The sequence below is a fragment of the Poromitra crassiceps genome (genome assembly GCF_964638095.1).
Source record: "Poromitra crassiceps genome assembly, chromosome: 5".
NCBI lineage: Eukaryota > Metazoa > Chordata > Actinopteri > Beryciformes > Melamphaidae > Poromitra > Poromitra crassiceps.
In genome coordinates, this window is record NC_139642.1 from 18,383,009 (window position 1) to 18,407,537 (window position 24,529).

At 42.5% G+C, this 24,529-nt stretch overlaps 1 protein-coding gene across 1 annotated transcript in view; it reads left to right on the forward strand.

Moving 5' to 3' along the window:
• Positions 1 to 3,819: 3,819 nt before the first annotated feature.
• Positions 3,820 to 24,529, forward strand: part of LOC310776359 (serine/threonine-protein kinase/endoribonuclease IRE1-like) — a gene marked incomplete at its 3' end in the record, with an annotated part of 34,539 nt that continues 13,829 nt past the window's right edge. Inside the window, exons 1-6 of the mRNA XM_083636555.1 lie at positions 3,820 to 4,420; positions 4,536 to 4,693; positions 4,787 to 5,007; positions 5,764 to 5,902; positions 5,990 to 6,093; positions 8,937 to 9,074. Coding sequence (XP_083492681.1) covers positions 3,883 to 4,420; positions 4,536 to 4,693; positions 4,787 to 5,007; positions 5,764 to 5,902; positions 5,990 to 6,093; positions 8,937 to 9,074 — 1,298 coding nt within the window. The 5' untranslated portion in view covers positions 3,820 to 3,882. The remainder of the gene's footprint in view (positions 4,421 to 4,535; positions 4,694 to 4,786; positions 5,008 to 5,763; positions 5,903 to 5,989; positions 6,094 to 8,936; positions 9,075 to 24,529) is intronic.

Below are 24,529 nucleotides of genomic sequence, written 5' to 3' on the forward strand. Positions count from 1 at the left end.
CAAATCACCCCATCCCCACCATTTTAACAAACTTGTATCATATAGCTGGTTTGGAGCTAACATCATGCTATCAGTATAGCCTCATATTGTAGCTTACTAAAACACTAACAATGTGTGAAATGTTTTCAAGCTTGTCTATAATTGTCAGACACAACAATCATAAACCTTGATCATAAAAATTTTACTTTGAGAGGCAAAAAACAGTTTTTTGAACTTAAATGTGCTTAGCTCTTGTGCCATCTGCCTCCCTTCTTTGCAGAGTGAGTAAAATGGATGCCTCTTCAAAAATGTGTGGTCACATGACCAATTTCTCTATGGTTTTCTAGATACAAGGGGTGGCACAACTTCCCCACTGGCACAACTCACCCCACTCTCCCCTATAGAGAGGTGAGAGAGAGCAGTGACAGTGGCCAGAGGCTCTGGGAGTGTGAGAGAAAGAAGCAGCAGCAGAGAGGGCCGTTTCCAGGTCTGATCCAGGTTAGTCTCGCTTGCCAAACTCTCTCCCTGCACCGGGAGAGTCTGGCTGGTAAAACCTTCACTCTAGTCTAGCGGGGGGAAAAGGCTCTATTTACCTTCACTACCATCCACCAAAAGTACCAATCAGGCCAGCTTTATTGCACAATCCACATCCAAGTTCTCAGCATGTAGCAACAAGCTAGCGTTGTTGTTGTTCCACAGTGGGGCATGCATTTGAGATAGACAGATTCGTCATGGAGGGAGCAGAAAGGAAATCCATAAATGGTTGCAGCCAGTATCAGTACCAATGGCAGAATACCAGCAGCCTGCTTCCGTGAAGTCAGACTAGATCCAGGTCTCTGTGAGGCCAGGAAGTGGATTGAGATAGACCAGCGGTTCCCAAACTTTTTAGGCCACACACCCCCAACCGGGTTGGCGCACGCCCCTCCCATATTAATGAATGAATAGATAAATAAAAAAACAAACAAATAAATAAATAAATAAATAATGTTAATTGGAGCAATTGAAAACAAACTCAAATCTTTCTCAACACAGCATCCAGTCTTTGATAGTCTTCCTTTGCTGATATTTAGTCTTCACTACTACACTGCTATATTACAATAAACCCTTTCCCCACTGCAAAAAAAAAAAAGGTCCTAGAGGAAACAAGACTACATGGGTTTCTTCACCTGAAAATAGTGTCATGTGGCCTATGAACTAATGACAACAGGGATGAGAGAGAGTAGCAGACATAGTCTCTTAAAACAGACTGTCTCATCTACATCCGGCGAATGCAGCTATACACAGACTGTACGTTACACCCCCAGAACATGCACAAGGAAGTTGGGAAAAAAACCTTCAGACAGGAAAGAAGTTCGACGGAATCCGACCAATCACGACACGTGTGTCCACGAAAATGCGGCATATTGGATTCTGATTGGACTAATGAGCGGAAGACCCACCTTTCTACTTCCCATTCCAGTTGGTGCATGATTCTCCCCCACGAAGTACAGACGGTATGGCGGAAGCATTTGAAAATTGCGGAAGCCAACTCGTCTGTTCTAAGAGACTATAGCAGACAGGAACGCCGTTAACTAGGACAGGTAGTTACAAGAACCCAGCTGTGTCCCTCTCCTGTGGCCGACCCTTGATGGACTCACACAGACTCCCTAGTCTCTGTGCACAAAGATAACAACAAGAGGCTGACGTTACAGCTGATGCTGTAGAATGAACTGTGCCAAAATCAGTTCATACGAGTTCAAGCCCCTCCCAGCAATTAACTACTGGCCTTCCCCAGCCAAGCACTTTGAAATGTAACTGCTTTCACCTAAACTAGTTTTAGTTCAACGACTCAGCAGTCGGCACCAAACCAAACACGTTCAAATGGAAACACAGATTTAACATTTAAGACAACTACAGATGCAGCAATCTCCAATTGGTGTGTGAGTTTACTGTAGGCTGTGTGCTTCCTGACAATCAAATCCACAGAGGAAACGGAATCTATTCTGACAGACTTGCAAAAGAAAAGTCAGTGAGTTAGTACACTTTGTTTATCGTAGATTGTGTTTTATTTATTTAGATGTTTTTCTTTATAGAGAGCCAAAGTGGAACGTCACTTCCTGCTTCAGCACTGTACCAGAGATTTTCATCCGCCATTTATTTTCCCATAGACATTTCATAAAATTCTTATAAAATAGTTTTACTTGTTCAAACCAAACGGTACAGATATATTTAGAAACAGGAGAGATCGCATAACATTTACTCGGACCAAAACGTAAAAAAAATGTGGGTTTAAAGAAAATCATTTTCAGATGTTTTTTTAAGTTTTGGAGTGAAGTGTTCTATGGTCTCACCTGATTCTAAATATAGCTGAACCGTTTGGTTTGAACAAGTAAGACTATTTTTATATGCATATTACGAAAAGTCTATTGGAAAATGAATGGCGGATGAAAATCTCTGGAACAGTGCTGAAGCAGGAAGTAGGCGGTCTGAGTCTCTATAGGGGTGCGGGGGGGGGGGGGTTGAGGAAGTGCTGCGGTGTGTGTCTACATGTACCGTGCTCAATGCAGTTTTTTTTTGCTCAGATCCCTCAAGTTTTGCTTGCACAGAAGTGTCACCCCCAAATACTTATAAGATCTAAAACCTCTGTCTCTCCACAGACTAGCTCCATCGAAGCTGTCCTCCATGTTTGTAATCCCTCCCACCAGCGCAGAATTGTGACGAATTGACCTAGAGTGACATAAAAGACTCATGAATTTTCATACGGGTCTGTTCACACTGTGGTCACATTCCAAGAAATCAGATCCACATAGTAGACTGTCAGATTTGAGTAGATCAGATGCCGTGCGATTTTTACTGTTCACACTGTATTGAGGATGGGGGGGTGAGAACACGTGATGTGTGTGTCGTCCCCCCCCCCCTCCCCCCCCCCCCCCCCCCCACACACACACACACACACAGATGTTGGCCACTTTTGCCTGCAGTGTGAATGGAGCCTGTCTACTGTACTGTAGACACCTGGAAGCATTTAGTGAGAGCGGGCGGGGCCTGTTCAACCAGTTCAACTACAATGGCAAAGTGGAGCAGATAAGAGAGAGACTGTCGGAGACGCTGTAAATATTTGCGCAGTTGGTTATTCTTATTGATTCCACCTGTAACTCTTCCAAAAAGAGACAGAGGGCGAGACAGGACGGTTTGCTCAAGTTAATTCAAGACTCTTTGTTGCTTTACGAGTGAGTTTAAAGCGTTGCTTCGTGATCACTGTGTGGATAACTCCTCGAGCCTGCTTGCAAGGCCCGTGTTTCAAGTAGCTAGGCTAGGCTAGGCTAGGCTAATGGGTGTGGACTGAGAACCAGGAGATTTCATCGGTGCTGTGAGTTCCAAAAGGAGACAGACTCTGTTGTGTTTGTGAAGAGTGCGTGAGGAAATTAGCTACTTAACATCACGTAAGTGCGTGAGGTAATTAGCTACTTAACATTGCGTAATTAGTTACTTAACATCACACTACAGTTCATCAATCATCGGTGTGCGTTTCTCCCGTTTCTGTTAAGTTCAGTGTTGTTTCAGTTGGAACTGTGCACCGCCATTAGGGTGTGGTTCTGAATGAGAGTCAAGCTTTGGTAGTGAAGTGAATCGCGGATTAGACGTGCTGGATGAAAGACTGTTTCTGCATTGATCGAGCAGATTGGATTGTCTTTTGTGTGGATTAGGATTAGAGGAGGCTGCCTGGCCTTGAGGTTTGGCCGTATCCACAGGCTGTTTGAATGCTGCAGAGAGCCCACTGACTGCTGCCGCAAACACACGAGCGCCAAGACAGTGGTAGGATCTTCTCTGCGTCCCCAGAAACGTCTTCCACTGTGTAGGCTACATCAAAGAGGATAACTTCAGTGCCTGAGGATACACGTATACTTTCTCTGTAGATACTGTATGCAAAGTAATCTGAGAGAAATGGCCCAAAATGAATTCAACACGTGGTATAGTGTCAGCGAGAGATGGAGGGAGAAATTAGAGCAACTTGCTAACATTGATGAAAGTAAAGTAACCAGAGTTGGAAGCACCAGGTTTGTGAAAAATGACCCAGAATTCCGCATAGCAAAGGGAAGTGATGGTACTGAAGTCTTCTTGGGGCTGAGAGATGACGGCACTGAAGTGGCAGTTAAGAGACTGATGAAATCAGACTATACGATGCTGAAGAATGAGAGAGGATTTTTAAGGCTTCCAGAGCTTGATGATACATCTATTGTAAAATACATTGACTCTGTAGAGGATGAGAACTTTGGATACCTTATTGTTCAGCTATGTGAATACACCCTGGCAGAATATATCAGACATGACTTTCCAGGAGACGATCTCTCTGAAATGAGGAGAGAACTTGTGCGTCAGGTTCTCACAGGTTTAAGTGTGCTTCATGGTCAAGATCCTCAGATACTTCACCGAGACCTCAAACCCCAGAATGTTTTGATTGGTAAGTCATTAAACATGCAGCTCACTATCTAAAATGTCAAATGTATGTACACAGAGATTGGAATTGATTTTGATCAATATAACACAATTTACTGTCTCCACCATTTGTCCGGCAGATGTTATTGGGAGGGCAAGGTTAGCTGATTTTGGCATTAGCCGACAATTACCCAGAGGAAAAACATCTTTACTCACAAAAAGTAGAGGAACGACATGCTGGATGGCCAAGGAGACTTTGGGAAAAGACTCCATACTACGACCAAGCAGTGATATACAGGTTGTTGTAGTTTTTTTTCTGTTATCACAATTTAGTTAATGACTGGGTGAAAAATCTTTCTGTAATTACTAAATGTTGCATTTTTTTCTTAAGGTGGCAGGGATGTTGTTATATTACATCCTCTCTGGAGGAAAGCATCCGTTTGAAATTCGTCATGAATGTGAGAACAACATTTCCAATGGGAAGTACAGTCTGGAACATGTTCAAGATGTGGTTGCAAAGGATCTCATTGAGAACATGATCGATGGAGATCCCAAGAAGAGACCTACAGTGGAGGACTGTTTGGCTCATCCCTTCTTCTGGAAAAATAACAGGTGAGTTCATGGAGAAGGACTTAAATCATAACTGGCAATTGTTGATCTGGACTAGGGATGGGCATTTTAAGCAATTTAAATACTCAAGTACTCTCCTTCTATTATGAACGAGTGCTCGAGCACTCGCGCGCGGGGGGGGGGGGGGTCTGTGTGATTACTACAGTATGGTAATGACTGAGCAGGGGTAATCTGCTGTGTGGGGGGAGGTTCACACATTACGTTTGCATTTTTGCATGGAAAAAGCGCTACCTGGAGTATTTTTTGTCAGGAGAGGAACTGACTGATATTGGGTGACGCTAAGCTAACATCTAAAGCCTACCTCAGACAGTAGCCTATCTCCGATGGTTGGATGGATGGCATTAGCGCTTTGGAGCAGACACGTTGTGAAACAAGCGAAGGCATTTCCATGTCTTGTCCAGCAATGTCAGGTTATTGTCCAGTATCATCCATTTGACTTTATGATCACTGTTACATTAACGTAAATCCACGGATTACAAGGTCTGGTGTTCTGCCAAAAAGTGAAAACTGACCAGTGTGATTAACGTTACAGCTGCAGCTGAATAGTGATCACCATGAAGCGATTGTCTCCCAAAAAGTGATTCTTTCTCCACATATATATATATATATATATATACCTTGGCCTACTTGTTACCCAAAAACACCAGTCACATTTATTATCAGTATGATGTAACCATAAAGGTACTTTTATTCAAATTACTTTTATTCAACAGTTTTAAATATGCATCTCTCTTTTAGGAGAATAGAATACTTGAGAGAGATTGGCAATGAGGTTGAGGTGGTGAACTATCGGAAAGCTGACGAGAAAGTTGAGAAACTAATTCAGAAATTGAACCAACATGCTGGGGATGGACTCTTCAATCAGTGGAAAAACAAGGTAACTGAGAAATAAGTTATAACTGTTGTTGCATCTCAATCTGTAGGCCTCAAAGCCACTTCATCATCACTTTTGCTGCTATTCCAGTTCCCACCAGCGTTGGTTGAGAAGATGGATGGCAAGAACAAGAGCTACCCTGACGACAACCCACTGGCATTACTGCGCTTCATACGCAACCTTCTTGTGCACTAGTAAGTTAGACTGAGATTACTGTAAATGATACACAACACAAGAACCTTAAAATGTCACAGGAAAGCCATCTTTATACATTTGTGAATTCTGAAACTAGAAATCCTTGTGGTTTTATGCCTCCACCGGCGATATCTGTGGTCAGAGGCATTGCTGTAATTTAGCGTTTGCGCTCGTTTGCACACAATGCAAATTGGGGGCGTGCACAAGCGCATTCCTGTTATAATTGTACTGGACATAGGCGTGCCACTTGCCAAATCGGGCATTTCAGCACAAAAATGTGGGATAGTTTGCGTTATCCTATCGTCAGCAGCGTGCAATTACTTTGCAATAAGAGCTTTTAAAAGCACCTCTTACACGCTAAATACCCGGCTGTGCTTGAGCGCACCATAATCTCCGTGCTGCGCAGTGCAGTGCAGAGTAAAATTCCTTTTGGATATGTCATTACGCACGGACGTGCCATGCCAGGACATCAAATTCTGCTGCTAAAATTGGGTATTAGCAGATAATTCAGTGAGGCAATCAACTATACCTCACTGAGAAACTTTTATCACATCGCAAAGAGGAAAATTAATTGAGAAAACTTGTTGGACAATGGACATATATAGGCTATTCACCTTCACCTATCCCATAACCTGGAGGGTTGTTGGCACCACAGACGATCTGTCAACAAGCTCTCTCCATCTCTCTCTGTCCTCGGCACAAGTGAGTCCACTCTATTACGAATGGAAAGAATCGCGCAAACAGCGATCGCAAGAGGGGAATGTGATTGGTTTTGATTGATATAACGCCCAGGCATTGCCTGGCCACACCTGTGAATAATTCTAGTGCTTAAGACCGCCCAAATCCCGTTTGTGCTGGCATTTTGGGGGCGCAGATGATTTGGCTCAGCTCTAATTTGCGCCTGCGGCACGTGCCGTGAACATTTCCGCATCCCCGCCGAGAATTGCATCCCCACCTGTTTTAACTTAGAAAACAGGGAGGTCACGTCTACCCAGACAATTATATCACTTTTAAACATCATTACAATATGCTCCCGTGAGGTGGGGATGCGTTTAGCTGCTGCTGGCCAGGGGAGCAAAACTCGGCATAAGGCTTCGTTCACACACAGCACCCAAGCCTTGCCTACCCCTTGCCTTTACCCATGCTTTTAAATAGGCGTCCTTTTTAGTCAATGAGGCTGTGTACACCGGGCGCCTCAACGTGAACCTTGCCTGTACCCATGCCTCGCCTGAGCTGCGCCGATTTTATCGTTTAGGCGTGAGTTCTATTTTCAAGCCGATTAGGCGCGTGAAGGCAGACTTTTTTTCTGTCAAGCCATGAAGGAAAAACACGACAATATCTGTGGGAAATAGCAAAGTCAAGTGAATTTCAAAATTAAATGGTGTTACTACAACAGTGATGAGCAGAGAGAGAGAGAGAGATTGACGGGTGGCTATCACGTGGGGCTTTCTCCCCGTCGATAAACAAATCTTCAGGAGAGAGAATAGCAACCGAAGAAGCAATATGGACAATGAAAAGTGAATCCACTTAGCGTTAGTACAACAGCATCCAGTTCTCTATGACAACAGTGACCCAAGAGGAGACCTGGTTATACATAGGCTATCCAGCATATCAATACCACATTAAATATATCAGATTTATTTTACCTACCCATGATAATTCGGGACCACACGTGACAAAAAAAACACTCGGGAGAGAGGAGAGGCGCTTGTGACTCGGCTCAGGTTCAGCGTGGAATAGGCGTCCAGTGTGATCGCAAAAGCGTGTGATAGGTTCACGCCCAGCTCAAGGTATGTAGGCGTAGGCGTGGGTTGAGGCAAGGCGAGGCGTAGGTGCCCTGTGTGAACCAAGCGTAACACCTGGACACTAGCGCAAGGCAGACTGCTATCTTGCCTGCCTTAAGGCACGTGCAAACAGGTGCGCAAGCGCAAATAGGGGATATCGCCTGTACCAAGATAGGGCCCATTATGTTTTCAGGTTGTGCATACATACATACATCCGTCCCATGGTCATTAACGCCATACCTCACTACTATAATAAGGCGGCGGGGGGGCGTCAAGAATGAACTGATTTGATTTTGGTGGTCAAAGGTCAAAGTTCAAGCTCACTGTGACCTCACGACCGTCCGTTCCATGCTCGTTAACACAATATCGCAGGAACGCTTTGAGTGAATTTCTTCAAATTTGGCTCAAACATCCACATGGACTAAAGGATGAACTGATTAGATTTTCGTGGTCAAAGTTCAAGGTCATTGTGACCTCACGTCCATCCATTCCATCAAGGATTGGGGCGGGGCTGGGCATGGAGAGCCAGGATTCGAGTGGTAGGTAGGGGGAGTGGCTAGGGGGATGTGGGTGGTGGGACGGTAGGGTTAGGGGTACGACTATTTTCCATGTTGAAAAGGATTAGCCGTGTTGTTGAGGTACCCCCAAACATTGCCTAAAGTGCCATAAGGCTGAATGGCCACATCACTGTGCTGTGGGCTTCAAGGTATTTGTGCTTGTATCAGTCTGGACAGACATGGATGTAGACTGCAACTTGACTTGTTGGCGGAGGCATACAACCGCAAGAAGGTTATTTCTATTTTATTGAAGTCGGTGGACCATTCTTTTGACATCAATAGCTACAGTATAACTTTCAAAGCTCAGGTAGGTTTGACCCCCAGTTATATCTCTGACCTCATAACCCCCCATGAGAACAGGGGACCTCTAGTCATTCTAAAGACCGAAGGAGACTTTGGAACCAGAGGACCTCCTCTTTGGAACTGCCATCCAAACCATTCTGAGAGATTGGTGAATTGAGTGTCCATTAGTTAGGAATAACTTTCTCTCTCTGTTTGCAGTTGTGAGGATGCAGCCAAGATTGATCTGATGTCACTATTTCCCGATCTCTTCGGATGTGTTTACAAGTTTGCCAAAGACCAAGGCTGGAATTCAATAAGGCCCAACCTGGTAGACATGTTTAAAACAGAAGACTTGAGGTGAGTTGGACTAAAAGCACTTTCAAAAATTAAGTCCAGTACCCAGGCAGAGACAAATGACATGAGTTTTAATTGTTATAAACAGGTCCCACTGTAAGGCTTCAACAATGTAGTGCAGGAAAACAGCATATTATCTCTGTAACTATTCAGTCTCATAAGGTTTTGCATGTAATGAGGCTTACTATTTTTTGTTTGTTTGGCCTGTAGCACTATCTATGTAGAAACATCTCTACCAAGGAGTGAGCCTGAGAAAAACTACTACTATGTAGCATCATGCCCATAGACCCTGGGGGTACCATGGGGGTACCGGATACAAATACAGTATCAGGAAATCACAATTAGTGTTTTTTTTCCCTCACTCTCTCAGTACAAATACAAATATTTTAAACAAGTATTTGTTTGGAGGAATTAAAAAAAGAAAAAGTGTCAAATAGCACGGAGGGATTCTCCCGTGCAGGGTCTCCCAGAACGGAGCCTATTTCTGTGTGATGGGAGCCGACATGACATGTCGTGTTGGCAAAGATCCCTCGACTCTACGGCCCCTCACTGTGGAATTGAATGGGCGGCATTAGCTGCTGTTCACATTGAGCTCTCAGGCCGAAATATTATATATACAGTATATATATATATTAGGGGTGTCACGATACACTCAGTTCACGATACGATACGTATCACGATACTGGGTTCACGATAACGATACGATACGATACGATTTTAACAATATTTTTTTAAACTTGAATAATGACAATATATGACTGGAAAAGTAGTATTTTATTTGAAATGCACAAATACAAAACATGCTGTTGTGGGAAATTGTTATTACAATAACAACTAGAAAAAACATGAGATTGGAGATAAGGCTTATCTTGAAATAGAATGAGTTACACCGTCACTTAGATTTACTTTGAACTAAAAGGTTTCTCAGCAGTATAAATTCTCATTATGCATCTTCAGTTTTTCTTCAAACTCAAACAACAAGACTTTTCTTAGTCTATTTTTTATGCATCTTCAGTTTTTCCTGTCAAGTAAACAGTTTTGCCAGAAACTCAATTGAATGGTTTCTCTCCTGTATAACTTCTCATGTGTCTCTTCAGAGACTTGTTCAACTGAACTACTTTCCACACATTGAACTTCAACAAACAAAGACGTTTCTTTGTCTACTTTTGAAAAAAAAAAAAAAAAAAAAAAAAAAAAAAAATTCACGATATGAGATTTCATCTCAACGATACATATCGTGACGTTTTACTATCGCGAAATTTCGTGGGACGATATATTGTGACACCCCTAATATATATATAAATATATATATATATATTCTATCCAGAATGTGCTGCTCGCTATAAGACTCTTCCTCTTCATCCTCTTCATTATTTTCCTATTCTCCCTATTACTCATCTTTCAGGGACCAGCCTGCCACTTCAAGAAAGAGAAGAAGGGAAGAAGATCTAGACTCAAGTCTTGTTCCTCCGTCCTTACATGATGGTGAACCAGACTTTAAAATGGAGATGCATGCACCCAGCAGGCCCGGCGTTGGGCCAGGCCCCAACATTACTTCCTCTTTCCTTCCACAAGACACCTTCCAGCAATGTTCTTCTCCTAAACCCCGGTCAGGGGAAATGTATGTTGATAGTTATCACCAGCAGAGACAGGTCACAGCCGGCAACCCCTCAACCACAGACACCCAACCAGCCCTTTCTCACCACCACCTCCAGGACTCCCCCACCAACACTGAAGAAATGCCTGCAGAAGATGCATGCAAGGAACATATGTCAGAAATTGAGCCAGCAGGCAGCCACGATGCTCCAGAGGAAATGTTACCACAGGCCACAGCTGATCTCCTTTTACAAGACAGCTATGAGAGGTTTACACCTATTATTGATGTTGAAAATGAGCAAACCTTTACATTCCAGGGAACCTCCCCAGGCCTGTACCAGTGCAGCATGACAGGTCTAGTGTTTAACATGGAGGGAGACGGAGATGTGGTGTACAGGATTGTCCCATGGAAACAGAGGCTAGCAGGGCATAACAAGAAGCCTGCAGGGCCACTGTTTCACATAAAATGCAACCAGCAATCTGTCCGTCAACTTCATCTCCCACACTGTGAGATCCACTCTACAGGTGGATGTGAATTCTTGTCAGTTGTCCATGTGACAGATGAGATAACTGAGTTCATCGGTCCCCATAAGATAACAGAAACTCATGTTATTATAAACATCACTGGATTTTGTGAACTTGGCATTGTCAAGGAGGAAAACTCCCCCCCTGTCCTGATCCGGGCGTTGGTGTTGCTGTTCTACAAACCCCCAGTTGATCCTGATCTCAGATCTGTGCTCAATGTGTTGTTGCTTCCTGTAAACATTGTGCTCATTGATGTGCAGAACACAAGGAAGATAACTGTTGGAGATGAGAGCTATATAGAAGTATGCTCAAACTGTGAACTAGACCCAAAGCATGAGTACATATTGTCCACTTCTCCTGAAGATGACTCAATAACAGTACAACCACCAAAGGCAAAATTCGACAGTGAATCCTACCACAACTACATCCCCACATTCCGGGTGAATTTCAAAGCAATCATTGAAGATATCAGTCTCTTTCTGAAAAATAGTGACAATCAGTGTGTATGGGAATCGAAAGATTGTTTTTTGTCACATGCCGTAAAAAGGCAGGTTCAGAATGGTTCAAGTCTCCCTTCAAACGAGAGCCTGTTGTCAGGCATACGGCACCAATTCATCATCAGAGTATCAGGACCTATGCTCAAATCTCTGCTGGACAAGCTTTATGAGGAAAGCGTGATAAATCAGGCTGAGTTGGAGTCATGTGAGAAGCAAGAGAGAAGCGACATGGCACGTTTTGTCATCAAGACAGTAAAGAATAAAGGGCCAGCTGCGTGTACAGTGATGATCACATTTCTCCGTGAGCAAGACTCTTGCCTTAGTCAGACTCTTGGATTGAGTTGAAAGAACAAACGACAAAGACAGGGTACAGTATGTTGATCTGGTGGTTACAGAAAATATTGTCCTGTAACTTCCCTGCAACAGCCAATCTATCCCCCCTGACAAAGTGCCCTTGAGCAAGGCATTGAACCTAGACACCGCTCAACCATGTGCTCTGTGTATCTGTAAATGTGTGTGTTTGTGTCCACACACACACACACACACACACACATGAGGTGTAGAGAATAAATAGTCCATTGCACTTGGCTTTGATTATGGGGATTGTAATTTACTTTAATTTGTTTGATACAGCTTTTAAAGCACTGGGATCTAATTGGTATGTGTGACTATTGTCACAAAAACATCACTAGGATCTTTATAACTAGGTGGATCCATACATGTGAAATATATTGTATCAACACATGAAGATTTCCAATTGCATCTTATTAAGTGCTTCTATATCCTTTCTTTTTGCTGTATTTTATAATCCTGCCAATGACATCCCAATCTCCCCTTTCAGATTTGTATTTTGTTTCTGTTGCAATTTATTTAACATATTCATTGCTAATTGTTAGTCTATAGACTTCATTGACAATGTAATACATCCCATAAGTACTGTAGTCTGTGGATCAACATATTCATGCTATTCCCAATGTTCTATTTTTATTCCCTCTGAAATTTTGGACTCTTGTTACTTCTACATACTTTGAGCTAGAGACTTCCCTCCAACTTTAAGTTGTAAAAACAATGTACAATTATTTCAGAAGATGTGTGAAAGTATTCCAATTTGTGATAGGTTACTGTACTGTTTTTTAATGAAATAGTTGCATAGTATACCTTAACACGTTCACTGCCGTGGACGAGTCAACTCGTCAAGCAGAAACCAACGGTTGACTGCCGTGGACGAGTCAACTTGACTCGTCAAAAAAAAAAAAAAAAAAATTGACGGTGGGACATGGATCAAAGCCCCCTACGTCTCCTATAAAAATATGGGAGCCACCGAACGTGTACAACCCATTCCACCGACCCACTAAGTGGCGACAGTGCTCTCCAGACTAGAAAAAGCCGAGCCAAAACTGCAGGGAAAAGCGTGAGGAAACCATTCTCATACTGTAGAATGGTTTGGCGAAAACGCTTTCGCGCTGGCGCACAACGGTGGCGCACAACGGTGGGGGGTTCCAAAAATAGACTGGGTGCAACACACTTTGAAACACGCAGCATAAAGCCCAGAATCGCACAAAGCTTCATCAAAGCTCTCAACCGAAACCCCAAGAAACGAGCGAGCCCCATCCAGACTCGCCCGACGAGGGCCAGGCAGCACAGACAGGCAGCAGAAACTCGCTTGTGACACACCCGCTGCAGAGCCACGGAGGGAGGAGGAGAACACCCACAGAGGGAGGAGTTTGAAGGAGAGGGGGGTGGGGGTGCTGTTATGGAGGAAATTACTGTTCAGAACTATTGTTTAGATGTCTGATGTCTTACTGATGCCAAAAATAAATGGTTAAAGTGACTGTTCTATCGAATTTCACAAAAAGGCATTTACTGTATCTCAGCTTTAATTTTCAGACGCTGAAACCATGCTGTATTCAACTGCTAATGCCTACATAACTACTAACTCTACAAACTAACTCTTTTAGACAGAGAAAGCACACATTCTATTAGTTCTTTTGAGATATTTTGTGTTCACAAAGTCCTAGCAGAAAATAATCCTCGGCTCTTTAAAGATGAGCCAGAATCCTCAAAAAAACCCTTGGCAGAAGCTACCTACAGTAAAAAAAAAACTGTTGGCAGTGAATGTGTTAAAAAATGAATATGCTCTTTATACTTTTTAAAATATTGTTTTTTATCTGAATTTGTGCTATAGAAATGACTGACGGAATGAGTGAGTGAATAGTGGATGGTCAATGTGAGAACATGTTACAAGCAGAATAAAATAGACTTCCTGATGCTTTAGTTAGTCCATACATTTTCATGCACATTTACATGCACGTTTCCAGCTATATTGTATATAATTACAACCGTTTTTCACCAGAGTAGCTGACTGTGCTGTTACAAAGTTCGACTTAATGTTTGACATTATCTGAATGAGATTGACAAAGTGTTTACTCGATTTAGATTTTTTTCACCATTGCCACTTTACAGACCTACTATTGTATTTTGTATTCTATATACTGTATAAATCCCTCTTTGCAAATGAATATGATCTAGTGTATTCTATTCTTATGACCCAAAATGGAGATATGTTTGTTAAAATGTTGTCATAAAACCAATCTGGATAAAGTCATTAATAGGTCAGACCAGTTCGATCCCCGGCTGAGTCATACCAAAGACTATAAAAATGGGACCCATTGCCTCCCTGCTTGGCACTCAGCATCAAAGTGTTGGAATTGGGGGGTTAGATCACCAAATGTTACCCTAGCGCGGCACTGCTGCTGCTCACCGCTCCCCCAGGGGATGGGTCAAATGCGGAGAACAAATTTCACACACTCAGGTGTGTGTGACAATCGTTGGGACTTTACCTTTACCTTTACTAAAGTTCACAAATCAGATTTGGCCTCCTAGTCTGATCATGGCTTATGTAGTAGTCTCTTACAAGAGTTCAGACCAATCAAATAAAGTGGATCAGTTCACCTCTGAAAAATGTGCAAATATTCTTCATCTTATTGACTTGACTGATTTTATTTCCCCCCTCCATGTTGTGGTGGACTTACTCATTCTAACTTGATAATAAATAGAGACCAATAAACTAGTATTTAAAAAGTATAACAATGATTTTATTTACAAAAACAAAGTCTACAGGTCACTGTGACCTCCTGAACGCCATTTTCAAGCTTGTTAACGCGATGTCCCAGGAATGCCTTGACGGAATTTCATCAAATTTGCCTTTCAAACGTCCACTTGGATTCAAGGGTGACCTTTCACTCACTTTCTCTCTCTAAAAAAAAAAAAAGACTAACTTAACTTTACCACTATTCCTTCAGATGTTGTAGTTGTCATAGACTGTGTTGCATAGTTGATTGCTCTATTGCTGACAAAAATGTGTTATTGTAAGTCGCTTTGGATAAAAGCGTCTGCCAAATGATGTAATGTAATGTAATGTAATGTAACTGATTAGATTTTGGTGGTCAAAGGTCAAGGTATGACCTCACGAATGCCATTCCCAAGTTCGTTAACACAATATCTCAGGAACGCCTTGACAAAATGTCTTCCAATTTGGCACAAATGTCAACTTGCATGTAATTTTTTTTGTTTGTTTCAAATATACATACTACAGCATGCGCTGGGATGCGTCATCAGGGATGTTAACTGGGGTTGTGAGGTGTTTCGGGTCTGTCAACATCATACACCCTCCCCCAGTAGACCCAGCCGAGGCCGATTATGACGCCGACCCGCGTAAGGATGAACTGATTATATTTTGGTGATCAAAGACTAAGGTCACTGTGACCTCTCAAATGCCATTTTCAAGCTTGTCAACGTGATATCTCAGGAATTACCTTGATGGAATTTCTTTTAATTTGCCTCAAACGTCCACTTGGACTCAAGGATGAACAGATTAGATTTTGGGGGTCAAAGATCGAAATTCAAGGACACTGTGACCTCACGCCCGCTTATTTCATGCTTGTTAACGCGATATCTCAGGAACGCCTTGACGGAATTTCATCAAATTGGCCTCAAACCTCCACTTGGACTCAAGGATGAAGTGATTAGATTTTGTTGGTCACAGTTCAAGGATACTGTGACATCACGACCACTCGTTTCATGCTCGTTAATGTGATATCTCAGGAACGCCTTGACGGAATTTCATCTAATTTGCCTCAAATGTCCACTTGGACTCAAGGATGAACTGATTACATTTTGGTGGTCAAAGGTCAAGGTCACTGTGACCTCACAAACGCCATTTCCAAGCTTGTTAACGCCATATCTCAGTAACACCTTGATGAAATGTCTTCACATTTAGCTCAAATGTGAAAGTCTGGACAGACATGGATGTCGACTGCGGAGGCAAATATCCGCGGTGCGGTCGTTCTAGTTTTAGCATGTATTTTATTTGTTGTATTGTGATTCTAAATCTTTGTCATTATTGCTGTATCAATTCTGCATTGTTTAAAATTTATCTTGTTTTATCTCTTTTTAAAGCACTTTGTCATTTGTTTTGAAAAGTGTATAGCTTTACTTTCTTACTTACCTCTGCTCTGAATGTTTTGGATTTGTTTATAAGATGGGGAGATGGGGAGAATAATTCCATGTCACCTTCCTCTCTTTTAAATTTGTACATGTCTTCGTGTGTTACTGTCATTATTATTATTATTATTATTATTACCTTTATTATTATTATTATTATTATTATTATTATTAGTGGCCGGGCCAGCGAAGCGGCCAGGCCACTTCTTGTATTTGCCATTATTCTTCATCCTCCCGGGAAGTTCGACTTCCCATGGATGAAAACTAACCAAACTTTGCACAAAGGTCCAGTCCCATGCCAAACGTCTTTGACACAAATTTGGGGCCAATAGTCCTAACGGTGGCACGACAGCGACCGTCTAAAGTTTAAAACTTAAAAAATTCATAAAAAATCAGGCATACGTGCTACGGCTTTGCAACTTTCACCGAAATGTGCGCCTAAATGAGGGGAAACTTTTGTACAATGCAACCTATGGCCAATTATGAAGTTTAAAGACCGCAAAACTGCAAAAACGATTAAACCCTACTCCTCCCACATTTTTTCTTCAAACGACACCAAACTTCAGTATCTGCATCGTTAGACTGTTCTACACAAAAGTATCAAACCAGATTTTCGATCGGTCAAAAATTGAGCCCACAGTGCATCAAAACGTTGAATTCTGGCCCCGTGTATAGCCTAATTACCTTAATTACCTTTGGCAATTAGGTTGTATTTGTGATGTCATCAGTCAGTCAAGCAATTGTGATGCCATCACTAATGTCACTCGAGCAATTGTGATGTCATAATATTTTTTTCCCCCATTGACTTGCATGGGGTTTCGAAAAATCTTGTTACATTTGGCAATTAGGTTGTATTTGTGATGTCATCAGTCAGTCAAGCAATTGTGATGCCATCACTGATGTCACTCGAGCAATTGTGATGTCATAATATTTTTTTTCCCCATTGACTTGCATGGGGTTTCGAAAAATATTGCAGTAAATTAGCTGTAATTCAGAAACCATAACAGCTACAGCTACGAAACTTGGTAGGGAGGTGCACAGAGGGGCCTTTTATTCTACACGAAAGAATTACACAAATTGAGCAGATGGTGGAGCTATAACAGCCCTCTTTACATTCTGGTCCATAACTTCTGAACCGTATGGTCTATCATCAAAGCCTTGAGACTTGCCCGGCCACGACCCATTGCTGCGCAGCAGCTATAATTATTATTATAATTATTATTATTATTATTATTATGATAAATGGCCTCATTTGTTTCATAGCAGAACCTGTGAGGCAGCCTGATACAGATTCTCACTTTAACCAGTAGAGGGAGACACAGAGGGGGTGAAGGGAGAGGGAGCGAGAGAGAGATAGAGCAAGAGAGAGAGGGTGGAGCAAGAGAAGGGGAGAGAGAGAGGAGGTATTAATAGATTATAGGAGCTGCATCAATGTTTAATATCATCTACTTTAGCAACTGTGTCTTGGCAGTTACTCATATTGTTGTCTTCTGACTAGATCACTGCTTGTGTTGTATAAAGTTCAGATGTACGTCGCTTTGGATAAAAGCGTCTGCTAAGTGAAATTGTAACATTGTTGTCGAGACGTACTAGTCACACACATAACCACGGATATGAACTAGAGCAGTGGTTCTCAACCTTTTTGAGCCGCGACCCCCAAAAAGATTTAGGCTGGGGTTCGCGACCCCCCCTCCCGCCACTGCGCCTCTCTGGTGCATTCACTCAAATCTATTTTATACGGTTTTTATATAGTTTATAGTTCATATATTAAGTTTTATACTGTATAGGCTACTACATTATATCATTGGTATGGTAGATGCAATCATCATGGGAGAAAAATCATTCTCAAAAAATGTGTATGATTTTTTATTTACTTTTATTTTTTATTTTTTTTAATATAACCATCCTGCGACCCCCGGAATTAATCATGCGACCTTGAACTTGGGGGTCATGACCATCATGGCAAGAAACACCAGTTGATTACTGATCATATCATATTTCTTTAGAGAGAATAGAGTAGAGTAGAGAGAGAGAATGATGATGCCAACATGTGGGGGGGGGGGGGGGATTTGGGTACCTCCCGCTCCCCACCCCCCCAAATGTTGACTCCATGGCTGCAGCCTTGAGGGATCCATCCAGAGACAGCATGGGATGCCAAAGAGGATATAGAGAGGTGAGAGAGAGCAGTGACAGTGGCCAGAGGCTCTGGGGGTGTGAGAGAAAGAAGCAGCAGCAGAGAGGGCCGTTTCCAGGTCTGATCCAGGTTAGCATCACTTGCCAGACTCTCTCCCTGCACCGGGAGAGTCTGGCTGGTAATACCTCCACTCTGGTCTAGCGGGGGGGGGGGGGGGGAGGCTCTATTTACCTTTGCAACCATCCACCAAAAGTACCAAGCAGGCCAGCCTTATTGCACAATCCACAATCCACTTTGGAACGAGCTAGCGTTGTTGTTTTTGTTCCACAGCGGCGCAGGCATATAAGATCGTCAGATTCGACATGGAGGGAGCAGAAAGGAAATCCATAAATGGTCGCAGCCCGTAGCCAATGGCAGAGCTTGCAGGGAACGGAAAGGGATTTTCTTCTGCTGCCGACTGAAATGGTCGCCACCAATGGCAGAGTGTATACCAGCAGCCTGCTTCCGTGAAGTCAGACTAGATCCAGGTCTCTGTGAGGCCAGGAAGTGCCCCCCCCCCATATGAATGAATACGTAAATCGATAAATAAATAATGTTAATTGGAGCTTTCTCAACACACCATCCAGTCTTTGATAGTCTTCATTTGTTGATATTTAGTCTTCACTACTACACTATATTACAACAGAATTTTACAACAAAGCCTTTCCCCCCACTGCTAAAAAAAAAATAGTGGCATGTAGGCTACAGTATATGGGGCATATGAACTAATGACAACAGGGATGAGAGACTGTAGCAGACAGGAAAGCCGTTAACTAGGAAAGGTAGTTACAAGAACCCAGCTGTGTCCCTCTCCTGGCCGACCCTTGATGGACTCACACAGACTCCCTAGTCTCTGTGCACAAAGATAACAACAAGAGGCTGACTCTACAGCTGATGCTGTAGAATGAACTGTGCCAAAATCGGTTCAGACGAGTTCAAGCCCCTCCCAGCAATTAACTACTGGCCTTCCCCAGCCGAGCACTTTGAAATGTAACTGCTTTCACCTAAACTAGTTTTAGTTCAACGACTCAGCAGTCGGCACCAAACCAAACACGTTCAAATGAAACACAGATTTAACATTTAAGACAACTACAGATGCAGCAATCTCCAAATGGTGTGTGAGTTTACTGTAGGCTATATGAGGTGTCAAACAGGTCAGGAAGAGCAGAAAACCTTTCACAAAGACGGAACACAGACTTCCTGTCTGCACTTCACCTCTACTGGCTTTATTTTTGGCGAACATGATGAAACATTCTATTTTCATGAAATGTGCCGGTCATTAGGGCTACACGATGTTGGAAAAAAATTGCAATATATTTTGTTTCTGTGATATGAAAAAATACAGGCATTTTCACCAAATGACTTGAATAGCTCTATCAGGCCTTGCCCCTATAAGGGGGTGACCGTGTGAGTAACCTGCACAGGTGTCATTGTAGGAACTGTGTTTTTAGCCAGGGTGAGTTGCGTAAAGTTAGCATAGTTAGCAGGAAAAGAGCTTAGAACGTCACAGCGACCCTGCATTATGTTCACTGCTGTACTGAAATAAACGTTGCAATGTATAACTGATAACCCACCTTTTGAAGAATAGAACATTACAAAATGAAAAATCGATTGAAAGAGTTACAATTAGTGCCTCTGTAATACATCTTAGAAGAGCCATAGATCATAAGCAATCAATCAATAATTTTACTATCACACCTCCCTAGCAGATTTATTTTAAAGTTTTATTCATTTTCATGATTTATTCTTACATTTTTCCATTTTCCCCTTTCTCTCAAGTACCCTCTGTAGCAGCTCCACGTACCCCTATGCGTACCCCAGTTTGGGACCCACTGGACTATTAGCTCAATGACTAACGTTATCATATAAAAGCTGCATTTCCTTGCAGCTAACTCAACAAGCAGCCAGGTAACAGATTTTGAAACGGGTTCCAGCGTTGAAGCTCGTAATGGTTCATGTAACATACTTTCAGTCAGTCAGTGGCAAGGTTATTATACGAAAACCAACGAAAAAACGAAAACTAGAATTGAAAAAAAACATGAAATAAACTGAAATAAAAATAAAAACTAAGCTTTACAAAAAAAACGATAACTAACTGAAACGGTATTGTGTGTTTACAAAACTAACTAAAATTATAGCTGCTGCGCAGCAATGGGTCGTGGCCGGGCAAGTCTCAAGGCTTTGATGATAGACCATACAGTTCAGAAGTTATGGACCAGAATGTAAAGAGGGCTGTTATAGCTCCACCATCTGCTCAATTTGTGTAATTCTTTCGTGTAGAATAAAAGGCCCCTCTGTGCACCTCCCTACCAAGTTTCGTAGCTGTAGCTGTTATGGTTTCTGAATTACAGCTAATTTACTGCAAGATTTTTCGAAACCCCATGCAAGTCAATGGGGAAAAAAAATATTATGACATCACAATTGCTCGAGTGACATCAGTGATGGCATCACAATTGCTTGACTGACTGATGACATCACAAATACAACCTAATTGCCAAATGTAACAAGATTTTTCGAAACCCCATGCAAGTCAATGGGGGAAAAAAATATTATGACATCACAATTGCTCGAGTGACATCAGTGATGGCATCACAATTGCTTGACTGACTGATGACATCACAAATACAACCTAATTGCCAAAGGTAATTAAGGTAATTAGGCTATACACGGGGCCAGAATTCAACGTTTTGATGCACTGTGGGCTCAATTTTTGACCGATCGAAAATCTGGTTTGATACTTTTGTGTAGAACAGTCTAACGATGCAGATACTGAAGTTTGGTGTCGTTTGAAGAAAAAATGTGGGAGGAGTAGGGTTTAATTTGTTTTTGCAGTTTTTGCAGTTTTGCGGTCTTTAGACTTCATAATTGGCCATAGGTTGCATTGTACAAAAGCTTCCCCTCATTTAGGCGCACATTTCGGTGAAAGTTGCAAAGCCGTAGCACGTACGCCTGATTTTTTATGAATTTTTTAAGTTTTAAACTTTAGACGGTCGCTGTCGTGCCACCGTTAGGACTATTGGCCCCAAATTTGTGTCAAAGATGTTTGGCATGGGACTGGACCTTTGTGCAAAGTTTGGTTAGTTTTCATCCATGGGAAGTCGAACTTACGGTTCAGAAGTTATGGACCATGGGACATAATGTTGCAGGGATTTCACCAACATTATGTCTTGATCGATCTGGGGAATTGTTGATATGGATTTGTTCAACAATTGCAGTGTTAGCACCAGCTTTTTCTGATTTCCTTGCAGCATGGAGCTTCTTGATCATCTGATGGCGTTTTTTGTTGCGAGGCATCTCAACTGGGACCTTACATGGAAAGATATACTGTTCCCACTTATATAGCGTCAACCAGAAAGGATTTGTGACATCACTTATGACATGACATCACAATAGCTCGAGTGACATCAGTGATGGTTTCACAATTGCTTGACTGACTGATGACATCATAAATACAACCCAATTGCCGTACTGTGGAAGTCGATGCAAAGGAGTGACATCACACCACATGTGATGTCACTTATGACATGACATCACAATAGCTCCCCAGGGACTCTTAGTGGCTGGCCCAACACGAGCTCGGCCGAAGAGGACTGCAGATCCTCCTTAGGGGCCGAGCGCAGGCTGTAAAGAGGGCTATTATAACGCCACCATCTGCTCAATTTGTGTATTTCTTTTGTGTATAGTATAAGGCCCCTCTGTGCACCTCCCTACGAAGTTTCGTAGCTGTAGCTGTTATGGTTTCTGAATTACAGCTAATTTACTGCAAAATTTTTCGAAACCCCATGCAAGTCAATGGGGAAAAAAAATATTATGACATCACAATTGCTCGAGTGACATCAGTGATGGCATCACAATTGCTTGACTGACTGATGACATCACAAATACAACCTAATTGCCAAATGTAACAAGATTTTTCGAAACCCCATGCAAGTCAATGGGGAAAAAAAATATTATGACATCACAATTGCTCGAGTGACATTAGTGATGGCATCACAATTGCTTGACTGACTGATGACATCACAAATACAACCTAATTGCCAAATGTAACAAGATTTTTCGAAACCCCATGCAAGTCAATGGGGAAAAAAAATATTATGACATCACAATTGCTCGAGTGACATTAGTGATGGCATCACAATTGCTTGACTGACTGATGACATCACAAATACAACCTAATTGCCAAAGGTAATTAACACTTTCAGTGCCACGGCCCTTGGGCAAAAGGTTGCTTGCTGTGCCACATAGGCCGCAATGCATTTTAAAACAGTCATATAATTTCTTTAATAATTACTATGTAAACACTGAACACGCACAAATAACGATGAGACTCTCTTCTATCACCTGCAAAAAAAAGTTTATTGATCCCATTTTCCGTTCTTTAGTTATGAGCCGGAGAAGATAGCTTGATTGAACGAAAAACAGAGCTTTTTTTCTAGGAGCTGAGATAATGAGCCTTTTGTGAAATTAAACATTTCAAGCACATCACTGACTCTGAAGCTAATTTTCTGATGTAGTCACACCTCAAAAATAATTTCCTTCAATAAAACAGTGAAGGCAAGGGAATTTTGTTTGGAAGAATAATATTTTTAGCTGAAACCAGCAGCGCTGGCGCCTGCATGCGCTGCTGGTTGCAGCTTCTTGCTGATCTTTTGCTGCTGGTGGGCATCGGATATTCTGGCTTGCGTTTGCCAACCCTGTCCTGCTGTCTGGGTCTGTGTTGTGTACTTGGCTCTGCGTGCCCACCTCCCCCCCTCCTCCTCCCCCCCCCCCCCCCCGTTGTGGGAGGAGTGTCTCTCTGCTCTGCAGTTTTCTCTGCCTGTGCTCAGCACTGAAAAAGTCCGCTAGATCCTGCTTTTTTACAGCCGCGTGTACCAGCTCCCATGCTTCGAGTTGAGAATAATAACAAATCCACGGCTGATCATGTGTTGCAGCGGACACGGAGGCTGTTGCAGCTGACACCGAGGTGCTCAATTGTGATAGCAGATTGGCTGCTGCAGGGGCACAGCTAAACGTTGCTTCAATGAAGCCGCTGCATACGGACGGATGCGATGCGATTTCCTTCCCCCCAATGACTTCTTCTGTGTGTTTCACTCCACGTTCTCTCATCTGGAGAGCGCTGTCGCCACCTAAGTAAAATCTCTGTAAAATAGGTTAGACACATTCAATACCTCTGAATATTGTAAGAGGCGATGTAAGAGGCATAGATCGACACCCCCCCGTCAAAAAAAAAAATTCGAGTTATTGACGCCATTTGGCGTCGCTGGCACTCTACGGTAAATTTCTAATGACGCCATATGGCGTCGCTGGCACTGAATGTGTTAAGGTAATTAGGCTATACACGGGGCCAGAATTCAACGTTTTGATGCACTGTGGGCTCAATTTTTGACCGATCGAAAATCTGGTTTGATACTTTTGTGTAGAACAGTCTAACGATGCAGATACTGAAGTTTGGTGTCGTTTGAAGAAAAAATGTGGGAGGAGTAGGGTTTAATGGTTTTTGCAGTTTTTGCAGTTTTGCGGTCTTTAGACTTCATAATTGGCCATAGGTTGCATTGTACAAAAGCTTCCCCTCATTTAGGCGCACATTTCGGTGAAAGTTGCAAAGCCGTAGCACGTACGCCTGATTTTTTATGAATTTTTTAAGTTTTAAACTTTAGACGGTCGCTGTAGTGCCACCGTTAGGACTATTGGCCCCAAATTTGTGTCAAAGACGTTTGGCATGGGACTGCACCTTTGTGCAAAGTTTGGTTAGTTTTCATCCATGGGAAGTCGAACTTCCCGGGAGGATGAAGAATACAGGCAAATACAAGAAGTGGCCTGGCCGCTTCGCTGGCCCGGCCACTAATTATAGCTGCTCCGCAGCAATGGGTCGTGGCCGGGCATGACCCATTGCAGACTGGATGCTTGCTGGTGGTGTTTTATGGGACTGGATGCTTGTTTGTAAAAACACACACTGCTTCCACTTATATAGGATGAGCCAGGAAGGATTTATGACATCACAATTGCTCGGGTGACATCACTGATGGCATCACAATTGCTCGAGTGACTGATGACATCACAAATACAACCTAATTGCCCTAGGTAATTAGGGTAATTAAGACGCTCTTTAGGCAGCAAAATTTTTTGACCAATCGAAAATCTGTTTGATACTTTTGTGTAGGGCA